This window comes from Dendrobates tinctorius, unplaced genomic scaffold (assembly GCF_039654945.1).
Source record: "Dendrobates tinctorius isolate UK_male_01 unplaced genomic scaffold, ASM3965494v1 ptg000062l, whole genome shotgun sequence".
NCBI classification, from domain to species: domain Eukaryota; kingdom Metazoa; phylum Chordata; class Amphibia; order Anura; family Dendrobatidae; genus Dendrobates; species Dendrobates tinctorius.
Window position 1 is genome coordinate 11,812,556 of NW_027361730.1, and position 16,173 is coordinate 11,828,728.

Here is a 16,173-nt window from a genome sequence, read left to right on the forward strand (position 1 = left end):
GCACATGGATGTGCCTTTACAGATGTAGATGATGAAATCCTAACTCAAATAATTGTCACCTGCTCGTCTAATAACCTAAGGCGTAAGGCTCTGCAGCAGGATATCTCTCTACATGATTTGCTCAAAATGGCCCGTGCTATAGAAATAGCAGATCATCAGGCTACCGTAATGGAAAATGGGGATAAATTACATGTGCATAATCTCAAACAGAAAAATTTACCAGACAAACAAGCCCAGAAACAGAAGAAATGTTATAGATGTGGACAGGATTTCCCTCACCACCAGAACAAATGTCCAGCTATGGGACAAACCTGCAGTAAATGTGGAAAAGGGAATCATTTTGCAGCTGTTTGCAAATCAGCGCACTACAAGCCTCCGCTGCCTATGACAAAATCTGCAGATGTAAAAATTATAAATCAGGACACAGAAGAAATGTCTGCGACTGAGAACTATGTGTTCACTACCTCTGTCACTGGTTCAGTACAGTCTCCCTGTGTTACACTCTCAATCTGCAACACTGACATTACCTTTACAATAGATACAGGAGCTTCAGTGGATATCATAGATGGCACTACATATGAACAATTGAAAACAAGGCCAGTCTTACAACAAGTGCAGACTAAAATCTTTCCTTATGGATCTAAGACACCTCTAGCTATAATGGGACAATTTGATGCTGAAATTAGATATAAAGAAAGCAGGCAGAAAACCACTTTCCACACATTACAAGGATCGGGAGGCTGTCTTCTCAGCTATCACACTGCCTTGGAGCTAGGGCTCATCCAGATTATTCATACCATAACTGACCCTGCGGATATGGATGTACAAACTATGGTGAACAGCTTTCCCTCCCTATTTAGTGGTTTGGGAAAACTAAAGGACTCTCAAGTACACCTTCATGTGGATGACAATGTTCGTCCAGTAGCCCAGCCTCACAGGCGTATTCCATTTCACCTGAGACAGAAGGTAGAAAAGGAACTCCAATTGCTCATGGATGAGGACGTTATTGAAACTGTTACTGGTCCCACTCCGTGGGTCTCTCCACTTGTAGTAGTTCCAAAACCAAAGACTCCTGATCAAGTGAGACTGTGTGTTGACATGCGCCTGCCCAACACCGCTATCCAGAGGGAAAGACATATCTCACCTACGATTGATGACATTATTCATTTATTAAATGGAGCCACCGTCTTCTCAAAGCTCGACCTCAATAAGGGATATCATCAATTAAAACTGAGTCCAGAGTCCCGATACTTGACCACATTTTCCACCCATGTGGGCCTCAGAAGATACAAAAGATTGACTTTTGGAGTCTGCTCAGCAGCAGAAATTTTTCAGGATGCAATAAGGAGTGTCATTCAACACATCCCAAATGCCTTTAATTACAGTGATGACATATTGGTTTTTGGTAAAACTCAAGCTGAGCATAATCGTGCTCTATATGCTATCTTCGAATGTCTGCTTTCTGCTGGACTCACTTTAAACAAAGAGAAGTGCGAGTTTGACAAGGGCTCATTAGAATTCTATGGTCACATCTTCTCGGCAAAAGGAGTACAACCAGACCCCAAGAAAGTGGAAGCTATCAGAACAGCCTCAATTCCACAGGATGCCAGTGAAGTGCGTTCTTTCCTTGGAATGGCAAGTTACTGTGCTAGATATATTCCGAATTTTTCAACAATCAGCAATTCACTACGGGAACTTACAAAACAAAGTTGTATTTTTCAATGGTCTCAAGACTGTCAGGCCTCTTTTGAAACAATTAAAAATGAACTCTGCTCGACGACCACTATGGCTTATTTTGATCCAGCTCTTCGAACTGAACTGATTGTGGACGCCAGTCCCGTGGGACTGGGTGCCATTCTAGCGCAGTACAAGGATAACAATCAAAATCCTCACATCATTTTTAGCGCAGTACAAGGATAACAATCAAAATCCTCACATCATTTCTTATGCAAGTAAGAGCTTAACAAACACTGAAAGAAAATATTCTCAACCTGAAAAAGAAAGCTTGGCAGTTGTCTGGGGATGTGAACACTTTCACTTATTTCTCTATGGAGCTCCCTTCACCATTGTCACAGATCATCAAGCACTTCTTACAATTTTTGGAAATCCCAGAGCTAAAATGCCTGCACGAATTGAACGATGGGGCCTACGTCTACAGGACTACAACTATAAAATTGTTCACAAACCTGGAAAATACAGCAATCCTGCTGATTATCTTTCAAGACATCCTACTAATGATGATATACCTGTGCATTCATCTATTGAAGAATACCTACGTTTTGTTACAGATCATGCCGTGCCAAAAGCACTTTCTCTTGATCAATTTATAAATGAAACAACAAAAGACAAGACACTCTGTGCCCTAATACAAATCATCCAAAATCGAAGGTGGCATGAAATTCAAAAGGAAAAATTTCCTGATTCTGAGATTGATCTGAAAGAGTTAAAACTATTCTCAAACGTACGTGAGGAATTATCAGTCACTGAACACCTCATTCTTCGAGGTACCAAACTAGTTGTACCTAAGACTTTGCATAATTTAGTCATACAGATAGCACATGAAGGTCATTTAGGAATTGTTGGCACAAAGAAATTACTCAGTGAAAAAGTGTGGTTCCCAAATATGGATCACTTGGTGGAAGAAAAGATTAGACGCTGTTCTACTTGTCAATTAATCACTCCATCATCAAACTTAGAGCCATTACAAATGTCTCCGTTACCCACTGCTGTCTGGGAGGAAGTGGCAGTCGATATATATGGACCATTGCCAAATGGCCAATACATTCTCGTAACAATTGATGAATATTCTCGATACCCTGTCATTTCATTTATCTCTTCAACATCTGCTAATAATGTCATACCAGAGCTGGACGACATTTTCTCGGCATATGGTATTCCAAGAGTGGTCAAAACAGACAATGGACCTCCATTCAATGGACATGTGTTTACACAATTTTCTGAATACTTGGGATTCAATCACAGGAAAATCACACCTTGCTGGCCGCAAGCCAATGGAATTGTGGAACGTTTTATGCGCACTCTGGGGAAACGCATCAAGGCAGCGAGTCTGGAGCACATCCCACTGAAACAGTCATTATACAAATTCATGCGTAATTACCGCAATACGCCACACTCCACTACTAATGCTGCTCCAGCTCATTTAATGTTCAGCAGAACCCTGCGTATACGTCTCCCTGATGTGACCAGCCATCCCCGACTGAGTGACTCCTCAGTGAGATCCACAGATTTCTCCAACAAACAAGCCATGAAACGTTATGCAGACAGAAGGCGAAGGACACAGTCAAGTGCCATCGAAAGAGGGGATGTCGTGGTGGTACGTCAAAGACCAACCAACAAGACCTCACCTGTATATGGTCCTGCAAAATATTATGTTACTAAAAGGAAAGGCAGCATGATCACAGCTGAACGAGATGGACACTCCATAACGCGAAATTCTTCATATTTTAAAGTCATACCGCAGAATGATGACAATGAACTCTCTTTGGTGGAAGATTTGGTATCCGATGGTGGAGAGGATCAACAAGAGGTAGCTGGTCCATCAATAATGAATCCTCTCAATGAGCCCAGACGTTATCCTACACGAGAGAGAAGAGCTCCATCGAGGCTTATTGAAGAAGTGTAACTACAGTTTTGTTTTTTTTTTTTTTTTTGTTTCTCTGGTTTTGGAATTGAACAAATACGACAAAACGGACATATGATTTCTTTGGACGTTTTCATGTTGTTGCATTTATCAGTAATATGGGTTATTTATAGTAAAAAAAAAAAAAAGGGGATGATGTAATGTATAATAATTAGATCTGTCTCTTTAAGCAAGCCAGACTTATGGGACTTGGGGGGTGGAGACAAGAGGGATGAGAAGGGAAGTTTCAGTTTCACTTCTGTGTAGCATGGGAATGCAACTGTTATGCTGTGTGCTGGAGGACGAAGAATAAAACATATCTAAAGTTAATACCTTGAATTCTTCATAACGTGTGGATATTACAAATATGTTACCCCTTGACAATATATCACATACAATTATGCTGTGTCCCTGTGAGCCTGAACTTTTCCTAGCAGATGATGGCTGATTTAATCAGCTATCATTTGCCTCTCACAGCTGCTGTCAATCTTTGACAACTGCATTTAACAAGCGCCGGCAGGAGGGTATGTCAATCTCTGCGCCCATCCATGACATGTCACGGGGAGACGATGGATTGCCATGACAGTCGGGGGGGGTCTGCTGAAGACCCTAGTGCCTGTCTTTATGACTCACCTGTAAAAGCCCGCGTTTAGCTGGCGATCATAGGAGATCGTAATTTTCTCTATACATAGCAGTGCTGATGCACAGCTATGCAAGGCACAAGCGATCAGATGATCACAGCTTCAAGTTCCCTAAGGGGACTAACAAATACAGTAAAGAGATACAAAAATATGTTTTTAAAAATATGTAAAAATAACCCCACAAAAGATCACATCTCCCTTAAAAAATAAAACAATGATAAAAAAGACATATATTTGAATTACATTTTTTTGGCCGCCGCAACATTAAAATAAAATGCAATAAGAGGCGATCAAAACACCTTATCTATCCTTAAGTTCTAAAAAGTTCTGCTCAGGGGGAAAAGAATAAGCCCTGACACAGCCCCATATCAAGAAATTATAAACATTACACGCCTTGGAATATGGTAACAAAAGCAACATTTTTTTTTACATATTTCTGAATTTTTTTTCACCACTTAAATTTTTTTTATATATACATGTTTGATATCTGTTTAACCATACTGACGTGGAGAATCATATTGCCAAGTCAGGTTTACGATATAGTGAACATGCTAATTAAAATAAAAACAATTGTGGAATTGCACTTTTTTGCAATTTCAACACAATTGGAATTATTTTCCCATTTTCAATGGATCACATGTAAAATAAATCGTGCCAATCAAAAGTACAACTCATCCTACACAAAGCAAGCCGTCAAACGACTATATGGACTGGAAAAAAAAAGTTACGGCTCTTGGAAAAAGGGGAGGAAAAATAAAAAACGAAACCCGAACCACCCCCCTTCCCTGAGAAATCGTCATTCAATTTGCCGTCTCCAAAACGGCAACGTTGCGTTAGACGCGCCCCACCGCACAACCCGAAACGACGCATGCGTATGCAAACGCGGTCGAACGCATACAAAACGTGTGTACCTACGTCCATGTTAAAGATAGGAAAACACGACGCATGCAGATGTATACGTCAGAAACACTGCTGACACAACCGCAAATGTGAAACCGGCCTAAGGGTATGAGGAAAAGTTGCAGGATTTGGGAATGTTTAGTTTGCAAAAGAGAAGACTGAGAGGAGACTTAATAGCTGTCTACAAATATCTGAAGGGCTGTCACATTGTAGAAGGATCAACTTTATTCTCATTTTGCACAAGGAAAGACTAGAAGCAATGGGATGAAACTGAATGGGAGGAGACACAGATTAGATATTAGAAAAAACTTTTTGACAGAGTGATCAATGAGTGGAACAAGCTGCCACGAGAAGTCGTGAGTTCTCCTTCAATGGAAGTCTTCAAACAGAGGCTGGACAGACATCTGACTGGGATGATTTAGCGAATCCTGCTTTGAGCAGGGGGTTGGACCAGATGACCCAGGAGGTCCCTTCCAACTCTACGATTCTATGATTCTATGCACATGTAGTGAAATCTGCTGCGTTTCCGCAGCGGTTTTGGCTCTGCGGAAACGCAGCAGATTCTGTTGCGTTGTACAGTACCTTTATTTTCAATGGAAAAAAAAAACGCAGTGCTTTTGCTGCGGTTTACAATCCGCAGCATGTCAATTGTTTGGTGCAGAAATGCTACAATTTTACACCTCATCCATTATGAGGTGTAAAATCACAGGGCAAAACCGCAGATAAACCTCAGGACGTTTGTCGTGCGGATTTACCTGCGGTTTTCTCTCCAAAATCCGCACACCCAAAAAACTACGTGTGCACATACCCTAACATAGTTTTTAAGGTTGAAGAGAGACTTTAATTCTATCTAGTTCAACCCATAGCCTAACATGTTGATCAAGAGGAAGGCAAAAAAAACCCATGTGACAAACAGTAAGCTCCACATTGGGGAAAAAAATTCCTTCCCGACTCCACATACGGCAATCAGACTAGCTCCCTGGATCAACGCAATATCAAGGAATCTAGTATATACAACCTGACATTGACAATGCCGCTACAGTTGGCAGTGCAATGCGGGGCTTCTGGCACCATGCACCCCCCCCCCCCGACTCATGGGCCCCATGGTGGCCACATGATCTGCCGCCATTGGCGGTACACCCCCGCTCTGACCCCAGTTAGGCTCTCCAGAATAGTGTATATAAGTTACAGGAGGACATCGGTGTATGTGGCCTTATACAGTTTAGTTTATTACATTTATGTTTGTAATGGGGAGAGCAATACAAAATAATATTGTGGTACCGTGTTAGCCAGAAAAATTGATGTAAATACTTATGTCCCCAAAAAATTGAGAAAAGTAATCAAGGAGTGATACCTTTATTGGCTAACCAGAGAAATTACATTTGCAAGCTTTCAGAGCTCAAAAGGCCCCTTGATCAGGCTTATATTACAAGTGAATGCACCCACCATATTCCTCCCCATAGTATAATGCACTCCATAGTCCTCCATATATTAAAATATACTCTCAGTCCTCAATATAGTATAATACACCCCTCAGGCCTCCAAATAGTATAATACACTCCTCATAGTTCTTCATATAGTATACTGCATTCCCCATAGTCCTCCATATAGTATAATACACTCCTCATAGTCCTGCATATAGTATAATTCACTCCTCATAGTTCTTCATATAGTATACTGCATTCCCCATAGTCCTCCATATAGTGTAATACACTCCTCATAGTCCTGCATATAGTATAATGCTCCCCATAGTCTTCCATGTAGTACAATGCACTCACCATAGTATAATGCACCCCATAGTTCTTCATATAGTATAATGCATTCCCCATAGTCCTCGATACAGTATAATGCAGGTCTCATATAGTACATACAGTAAAATGCACTGCCCACAGTCCTCGATAGAGTATAATGCAGCCCCCATAGATTATAATGCAGCCCCCCACATAGAATATATTGTAGCCTCCCTCATAGAATATAATGTAGCCCCCCACAGAAAATAATGCAGCTCTCCTCATAAAATATAATGCAGCCAGCCTCATAGAGTATAATGTAGCCCCCCTTGTAGAATATAATGCAGCACCACCATAGAATATAATGTAGCACCCCTATAGAATATAATGCAGCCCTCCACACTGAATATAATAATAATAATCTTTATTTTTATATAGTGCTAACATATCCTGCAGCGCTTTACAATTTGCACATATTATCATCACTGTCCCCAATGGGGCTCACAATCTAGATTCCCTATCAGTATGTTTTTGGAGTGTGGGAGGAAACCCACACAAACACGGGGAGAACATACACTCCTTGCAGATGTTGTCCTTGGTGGGATTTGAACCCAGGACCCCAGTGCTGCAAGGCTGCGGTGGTATTCACTTAGCCACCATGCCACCCAATATAATGTAACCATCCTCATAGAAAATAATGGAGCTCCCCACAAAATATAATGTAGGCCCTCCCACAGAATATAATGCAGACACCCATAGAATATAATGTAGCCACCCTCATAGAATATAATGTAGCCACCCGCATAGAATATAATGTAGTTTCCCCATAGAATATAATGTAGAACCCCTATAGAATATAATGTAGCCCCCCAATAGAATATAATGCAGGCCCCCACAGAAAATAATGCAGCTCCACTTTTAAAATATAACGCTGCCACCCTCATAGAATATAATGTTGCCCCCCTATTGAATATAATGTAGTTCCCCCATATAGTATAATGCAGCCCCCCATAGAATATAATGTAACCACCCTTATAGAATATATTGTAGCCCCCATACAATATAATGTAGCCCCCTCATAGGATATAACGTAGCCCTCTACAGAATATAATGCAGCCCCCGATAGAATATAATGTAACCACCCTCATAGAATATAATGTAGCCCCCCACAGAATATAATGTAGCCCACCTATAGAATATAATGCAGCCCCCCCACAGAATATAATGTAGCCACCCTCATAAAATATAAAGTAGCTTCCTCATATAGTATAATGCAGCCCCCCCTATAGAATGTTGCCCCCCTCCATAGCATATAATGCAGTCCTACGGTACAAGGGCCACCACGTACTTTTACCGCTGTGGCAGAGGGGAATGATGGGAGAGGGAGCATCATCTGATACACTCTCCTCCATTATTGCTTTCAACTCTTTTGGCACCTATGAGGCTGCGTGCAGGGCCCCCCTGATTCACAGGCCCCGTGGAGGCCACTATTGGTGACATGCCACTGGCTGGGGGCCCCTGGGGGAGCAAGGGCCCTAGGAAGAAGCCTAGTCTGCCTGCCCCTAACGCCAGCCCTGAATGGTTGATACCCCTACAAACTGTATCTCGGCCCTTGGGAGCGATTCAGTACAAGAATGTGCCCCCCGCGGTAGAGACATCTCCATGGATACTCGTGGTGGATTTTCGGTTTCTCGGCGCTCTATGGATGAGCAGCGGATACGGATTTGGGCCAGAAGTCCGGACATTACCTCTTTCTCTGTTATCTGGATGTTGTTGGGATACACCAGCTGGAAACAAGAGAAGAATAATGTCATCAGGTGAGTAACTAGCACTGCGTCCTGGCCAGGCTTGCTTGTACTTGTGGTTCCCCAGCAGCTGTAGATGCCCCGGGCCTGCACAGCCCAGATCTGTAGTCAGTGCCCTCCTCCACGTTATGTGCTGCCTCCATGCCAGGCCCGCCAGTGACACTCGGACAAGCCTGGCATTCGTTACCGGGGTCCCCGGAATCATCTGCCCTCACTGCTGTATCCCCCCGCTGTTACCTCCATGGCCTGGCCGAGCTCCAGATCGAAGGTAACGACGCACACACCATCCAGCCATGCTGAGAAGCATTCCCAGGGCAGACGGCCACCTCTCGGGCTCCGGGGCTCCTCCATCATTTCTGTCTGTGTCCCCTTTCCAGCCCACTCAGCGCCGAGCATCCTGCTGTGTAACCATGGTGAAGACCCACCCTGGTCCTGCCAGCTCCGGCGCCGGGTGTGCAGAATGATGTCACCGCTAGGTGGCGATATCACTGAAAAGGTTCTCAGTACTGCTGGGGAGGTGAGGAGCTGTGCCCGTCTGTGGGCATCAAGGGGCACTGTGTAATATACCCTAAAGGGATGATAAGGAGCTGTGCTCCTCTGTGGGCATCAAGGGGCACTGTGTAATGTACCCTACAGGGATGATAAGGAGCAGTGCCCCTCTGTGGGCATCAAGGGGCACTGTGTAATGTACCCTACAGGGGTGGTAAGGAGCTGTGCTCCTCTGTGGGCATCAAGGGGCACTGTGTAATGTACCCTACAGGGATGATAAGGAGCTGTGCCCGTCTGTGGGCATCAAGGGGCACTGTGTAATGTACCCTACAGGGATGATAAGGAGCTGTGCTCCTCTGTGGGCATCAAGGGGCACTGTGTAATATACCCTACAGGGGTGGTAAGGAGCTGTGCCCCTCTGTGGGCATAACATGGGGCACTGTGTAATATACCCTACAGGGGTGGTAAAGAGCAGTGCTCCTCTGTGGGCATCAAGGGGCACTGTGTAATGTACCCTACAGGGGTGGTAAGGAGCTGTGCCCCTCTGTGGGCATAACATGGGGCACTGTGTAATATACCCTACAGGGGTGGTAAAGAGCAGTGCTCCTCTGTGGGCATAACATGGGGCACTGTGTAATATACCCTACAGGGGTGGTAAAGAGCAGTGCCCCTCTGTGGGCATCAAGGGGCACTGTGTAATGTACCCTACAGGGGTGGTAAGGAGCTGTGCCCCTCTGTGGGCATAACATGGGGCACTGTGTAATATACCCTACAGGGGTGGTAAAGAGCAGTGCTCCTCTGTGGGCATAACATGGGGCCCTGTGTAATATACCCTACAGGGGTGATAAGGAGCTGTGCCCGTCTGTGGGCATCAAGGGGCACTGTGTAATATACCCTACAGGGATGATAAGGAGCAGTGCCCCTCTGTGGGCATCAAGGGGCACTGTGTAATGTACCCTACAGGGGTGGTAAGGAGCTGTGCCCCTCTGTGGGCATAGCATGGGGCACTGTGTAATATACCCTACAGGGATGATAAGGAGCTGTGCTCCTCTGTGGGCATAACATGGGGCACTGTGTAATGTACCCTACAGGGGTGGTAAGGAGCTGTGCCCCTCTGTGGGCATAACATGGAGCACTGTGTAATGTACCCTACAGGGGTGGTAAGGAGCTGTGCCCCTCTGTGGGCATAACATGGAGCACTGTGTAATATACCCTACAGGGGTGGTAAGGAGCTGTGCCCCTCTGTGGGCATAACATGGAGCACTGTGTAATATACCCTACAGGGGTGATAAGGAGCAGTGCCCCTCTGTGGGCATCAAGGGGCACTGTGTAATGTACCCTACAGGGATGATAAGGAGCAGTGCCCCTCTGTGGACATAACATGGGGCACTGTGTAATGTACCCTACAGGGGTGGTAAGGAGCTGTGCCCGTCTGTGGGCATAACATGGGGCACTGTGTAATATACCCTACAGGGATGGTAAGCAGCTGTGCCCCTCTGTGGGCATAACATGGAGCACTGTGTAATATACCCTACAGGGGTGATAAGGAGCAGTGCCCCTCTGTGGGCATCAAGGGGCACTGTGTAATGTACCCTACAGGGATGATAAGGAGCAGTGCCCCTCTGTGGACATAACATGGGGCACTGTGTAATGTACCCTACAGGGGTGGTAAAGAGCAGTGCTCCTCTGTGGGCATAACATGGGGCACTGTGTAATATACCCTACAGGGGTGGTAAAGAGCAGTGCCCCTCTGTGGGCATCAAGGGGCACTGTGTAATGTACCCTACAGGGGTGGTAAGGAGCTGTGCCCCTCTGTGGGCATAACATGGGGCACTGTGTAATATACCCTACAGGGGTGGTAAAGAGCAGTGCTCCTCTGTGGGCATAACATGGGGCCCTGTGTAATATACCCTACAGGGGTGATAAGGAGCTGTGCCCGTCTGTGGGCATCAAGGGGCACTGTGTAATATACCCTACAGGGATGATAAGGAGCAGTGCCCCTCTGTGGGCATCAAGGGGCACTGTGTAATGTACCCTACAGGGGTGGTAAGGAGCTGTGCCCCTCTGTGGGCATAGCATGGGGCACTGTGTAATATACCCTACAGGGATGATAAGGAGCTGTGCTCCTCTGTGGGCATAACATGGGGCACTGTGTAATGTACCCTACAGGGGTGGTAAGGAGCTGTGCCCCTCTGTGGGCATAACATGGAGCACTGTGTAATGTACCCTACAGGGGTGGTAAGGAGCTGTGCCCCTCTGTGGGCATAACATGGAGCACTGTGTAATATACCCTACAGGGGTGGTAAGGAGCTGTGCCCCTCTGTGGGCATAACATGGAGCACTGTGTAATATACCCTACAGGGGTGATAAGGAGCAGTGCCCCTCTGTGGGCATCAAGGGGCACTGTGTAATGTACCCTACAGGGATGATAAGGAGCAGTGCCCCTCTGTGGACATAACATGGGGCACTGTGTAATGTACCCTACAGGGGTGGTAAGGAGCTGTGCCCGTCTGTGGGCATAACATGGGGCACTGTGTAATATACCCTACAGGGATGGTAAGCAGCTGTGCCCCTCTGTGGGCATAACATGGAGCACTGTGTAATATACCCTACAGGGGTGATAAGGAGCAGTGCCCCTCTGTGGGCATCAAGGGGCACTGTGTAATGTACCCTACAGGGATGATAAGGAGCAGTGCCCCTCTGTGGACATAACATGGGGCACTGTGTAATGTACCCTACAGGGGTGGTGAGGAGCTGTGCTCGTCTGTGGGCATAACATGGGGCACTGTGTAATATACCCTACAGGGGTGGTAAGGAGCTGTGCCCCTCTGTGGGCATCAAGGGGCACTGTGTAATGTACCCTACAGGGATGATAAGGAGCAGTGCCCCTCTGTGGGCATAACATGGGGCACTGTGTAATATACCCTACAGGGGTGGTAAGGAGCTGTGCCCCTCTGTGGGCATAACATGGGGCACTGTGTAATGTACCCTACAGGGGTGGTAAGGAGCTGTGCCCCTCTGTGGGCATAACATGGGGCACTGTGTAATATACCCTACAGGGGTGATAAGGAGCAGTGCCCCTCTGTGGGCATAACATGGGGCACTGTGTAATGTACCCTACAGGGATGATAAGGAGCTGTGCCCCTCTGTGGGCATAACATGGGGCACTGTGTAATATACACTACAGGGGTGATAAGGAGCAGTGCCCCTCTGTGGGCATATCATGGGGCCCTGTGTAATATACCCTACAGGGGTGGTAAGGCGCTGTGTCCGTCTGTGGGCATAACATGGGGAACTGTGTAATATACCCTACAGGGGTGGTAAGGAGCAGTGCCCCTCTGTGGGCATAACATGGGGCACTGTGTAATATACACTACAAGGGTGATAAGGAGCTGTGCCCCTCTGTGGGCATATCATGGGGCACTGTGTAATATACCCTACAGGGTTGGTAAGGAGCTGTGCCCCTCTGTGGGCATATCATGGGGCACTGTGTAATATACCCTACCGGGGTGATAAGGAGCTGTGCCCCTCTGTGGGCATAACATGGGGCACTGTGTATTATACCCTACAGGGGTGGTAAGGAGCTGTGCCCCTCTGTGGGCATAACATGGGGCACTGTGTAATATACCCTACAGGGGTGGTAAGGAGCTGTGCCCGTCTGTGGGCATAACATGGGGCACTGTGTAATATACCCTACAGGGGTGGTAAGGAGCTGTGCCCCTCTGTGGGCATAACATGGGGCACTGTGTAATGTACCCTACAGGGGTGGTAAGGAGCTGTGCTCCTCTGTGGGCATAACATGGGGCACTGTGTAATATACCCTACAGGGGTGATAAGGAGCAGTGCCCCTCTGTGGGCATAACATGGGGCACTGTGTAATGTACCCTACAGGGGTGATAGGGAGCAGTGCCCCTCTGTGGGCATAACATGGGGCACTGTGTAATGTACCCTACAGGGATGATAAGGAGCAGTGCCCCTCTGTGGGCATAACATGGGGAACTGTGTAATATACCCTACAGGGGTGGTAAGGAGCTGTGTCCGTCTGTGGGCATAACATAGGGCACTGTGTAATATACCCTACAGGGGTGGTAAGGAGCTGTGCCCCTCTGTGGGCATAATATGGGGCACTGTGTAATATACACTACAGGGGTGATAAGGAGCAGTGCCCCTCTGTGGGCATAACATGGGGCACTGTGTAATATACCCTACAGGGGTGGTAAGGAGCTGTGGCCCTCTGTGGGCATAACATGGGGAACTGTGTAATATACCCTACAGGTGTTGTAAGGAGCTGTGTCCGTCTGTGGGCATAACATGGGGCACTGTGTAATATACCCTACAGGGGTGATAAGGAGCAGTGCCCCTCTGTGGGCATATCATGGAGCACTGTGTAATATACCCTACAGGGGTGGTAAGGAGCTGTGCCCCTCTGTGGGCATAACATGGGGCACTGTGCAATATACCCTACAGGGGTGATAAGGAGCACTGCCCCTCTGTGGACATAACATGGGGTACTGTGTAATATACCCTACAGGGGTGATAAGGAGCTGTGCTCCTCTGTGGGCATAACATGGGGCACTGTGTAATGTACCCTACAGGGGTGGTAAGGAGCTGTGCCCGTCTGTGGGCATAACATGTGGCACTGTGTAATATACCCTACAGGGGTGGTAAGGAGCTGTGCCCCTCTGTGGGCATCAAGGGGCACTGTGTAATGTACCCTACAGGGATGATAAGGAGCAGTGCCCCTCTGTGAGCATAACATGGGGCACTGTGTAATGTACCCTACAGGGATGATAAGGAGCTGTGCTCCTCTGTGGGCATAACATGGGGCACTGTGTAATATACCCTACAGGGGTGGTAAGGAGCTGTGCCCCTCTGTGGGCATAACATGGGGCACTGTGTAATGTACCCTACAGGGGTGGTAAGGAGCTGTGCTCCTCTGTGGGCATAACATGGGGCACTGTGTAATATACTCTACAGGGGTGATAAGGAGCAGTGCCCCTCTGTGGGCATAACATGGGGCACTGTGTAATGTACCCTACAGGGATGATAAGGAGCTGTGCTCCTCTGTGGGCATAACATGGGGCACTTTGTAACGTACCCTACAGGGGTGATAAGGAGCAGTGCCCCTCTGTGGGTATAACTTGGGGCACTGTGTAATGTACCCTACAGGGATGATAAGGAGCAGTGCCCCTCTGTGGGCATAACATGGGGCACTGTGTAATATACCCTACAGGGGTGGTAAGGAGCTGTGCCCCTCTGTGGGCATATCATGGGGCACTGTGTAATATACTCTACAGGGGTGGTAAGGAGCTGTGCCCCTCTGTGGGCATATCATGGGGCACTGTGTAATATACCCTACCGGGGTGATAAGGAGCTGTGCCCCTCTGTGGGCATAACATGGGGCACTGTGTATTATACCCTACAGGGGTGGTAAGGAGCTGTGCCCCTCTGTGGGCATAACATGGGGCACTGTGTAATATACCCTACAGGGGTGGTAAGGAGCTGTGCCCCTCTGTGGGCATAACATGGGGCACTGTGTAATATACCCTACAGGTGTTGTAAGGAGCTGTGTCCGTCTGTGGGCATAACATGGGGCACTGTGTAATATACCCTACAGGGGTGGTAAGGAGTTGTGCCCCTCTGTGGGCATAACATGGGGCACTGTGTAATATACCCTACAGGGGTGGTAAGGAGCTGTGCCCGTCTGTGGGCATAACATGGGGCACTGTGTAATATACCCTACAGGGGTGGTAAGGAGCTGTGCCCCTCTGTGGGCATAACATGGGGCACTGTGTAATATACCCTACAGGGGTGGTAAGGAGCTGTGCCCCTCTGTGGGCATATCATGGGGAACTGTGTAATATACTCTACAGGGGTGGTAAGGAGCTGTGCCCCTCTGTGGGCATATCATGGGGCACTGTGTAATATACCCTACCGGGGTGATAAGGAGCTGTGCCCCTCTGTGGGCATAACATGGGGCACTGTGTATTATACCCTACAGGGGTGGTAAGGAGCTGTGCCCCTCTGTGGGCATAACATGGGGCACTGTGTAATATACCCTACAGGGGTGGTAAGGAGCTGTGCCCCTCTGTGGGCATAACATGGGGCACTGTGTAATATACCCTACAGGTGTTGTAAGGAGCTGTGTCCGTCTGTGGGCATAACATGGGGCACTGTGTAATATACCCTACAGGGGTGGTAAGGAGTTGTGCCCCTCTGTGGGCATAACATGGGGCACTGTGTAATATACCCTACAGGGGTGGTAAGGAGCTGTGCCCGTCTGTGGGCATAACATGGGGCACTGTGTAATATACCCTACAGGGGTGGTAAGGAGCTGTGCCCCTCTGTGGGCATAACATGGGGCACTGTGTAATATACCCTACAGGGGTGGTAAAGAGCAGTGCTCCTCTGTGGGCATAACATGGGGCCCTGTGTAATATACCCTACAGGGGTGATAAGGAGCAGTGCCCCTCTGTGGGCATAACATGGGGCACTGTGTAATATACCCTACAGGGGTGGTAAGGAGCTGTGCCCCTCTGTGGGCATATCATGGGGCACTGTGTAATATACCCTACAGGGGTGGTAAGGAGCTGTGCCCCTCTGTTGGCATATCATGGGGCACTGTGTAATATACCCTACAGGGGTGATAAGGAGCTGTGCCCCTCTGTGGGCATAACATGGGGCACAGTGTAATATACCCTACAGGGGTGGTAAGGAGCTGTGCCCCTCTGTGGGCATAACATGGGGCACTGTGTAATATACTCTACAGGGGTGGTAAGGAGCTGTGCCCGTCTGTGGGCATAACATGGGGCACTGTGTAATATACCCTACAGGGGTGGTAAGGAGCTGTGCCCCTCTGTGGGCATAACATGGGGCACTGTGTAATATACCCTACAGGGGTGGTAAAGAGCAGTGCTCCTCTGTGGGCATAACATGGGGCCCTGTGTAATATACCCTACAGGGGTGAT

At 47.5% G+C, this 16,173-nt stretch overlaps 1 protein-coding gene across 4 annotated transcripts in view; it reads right to left on the bottom strand.

Moving 5' to 3' along the window:
• DENND6B (DENN domain containing 6B) overlaps positions 1 to 9,176 on the bottom strand; it is a 108,459-nt gene extending 99,283 nt beyond the window's left edge. For all 4 annotated transcript variants that reach the window (XM_073579261.1, XM_073579258.1, XM_073579259.1 and 1 more), the window contains exons 1-2: positions 8,954 to 9,176; positions 8,660 to 8,698 (exon numbers count right to left, since the gene is read on the bottom strand). In XM_073579261.1, coding sequence (XP_073435362.1) covers positions 8,660 to 8,698; positions 8,954 to 9,112 — 198 coding nt within the window. In that variant the 5' untranslated portion in view covers positions 9,113 to 9,176. The remainder of the gene's footprint in view (positions 1 to 8,659; positions 8,699 to 8,953) is intronic.
• Between the last annotated feature and the right edge of the window lie 6,997 nt (positions 9,177 to 16,173).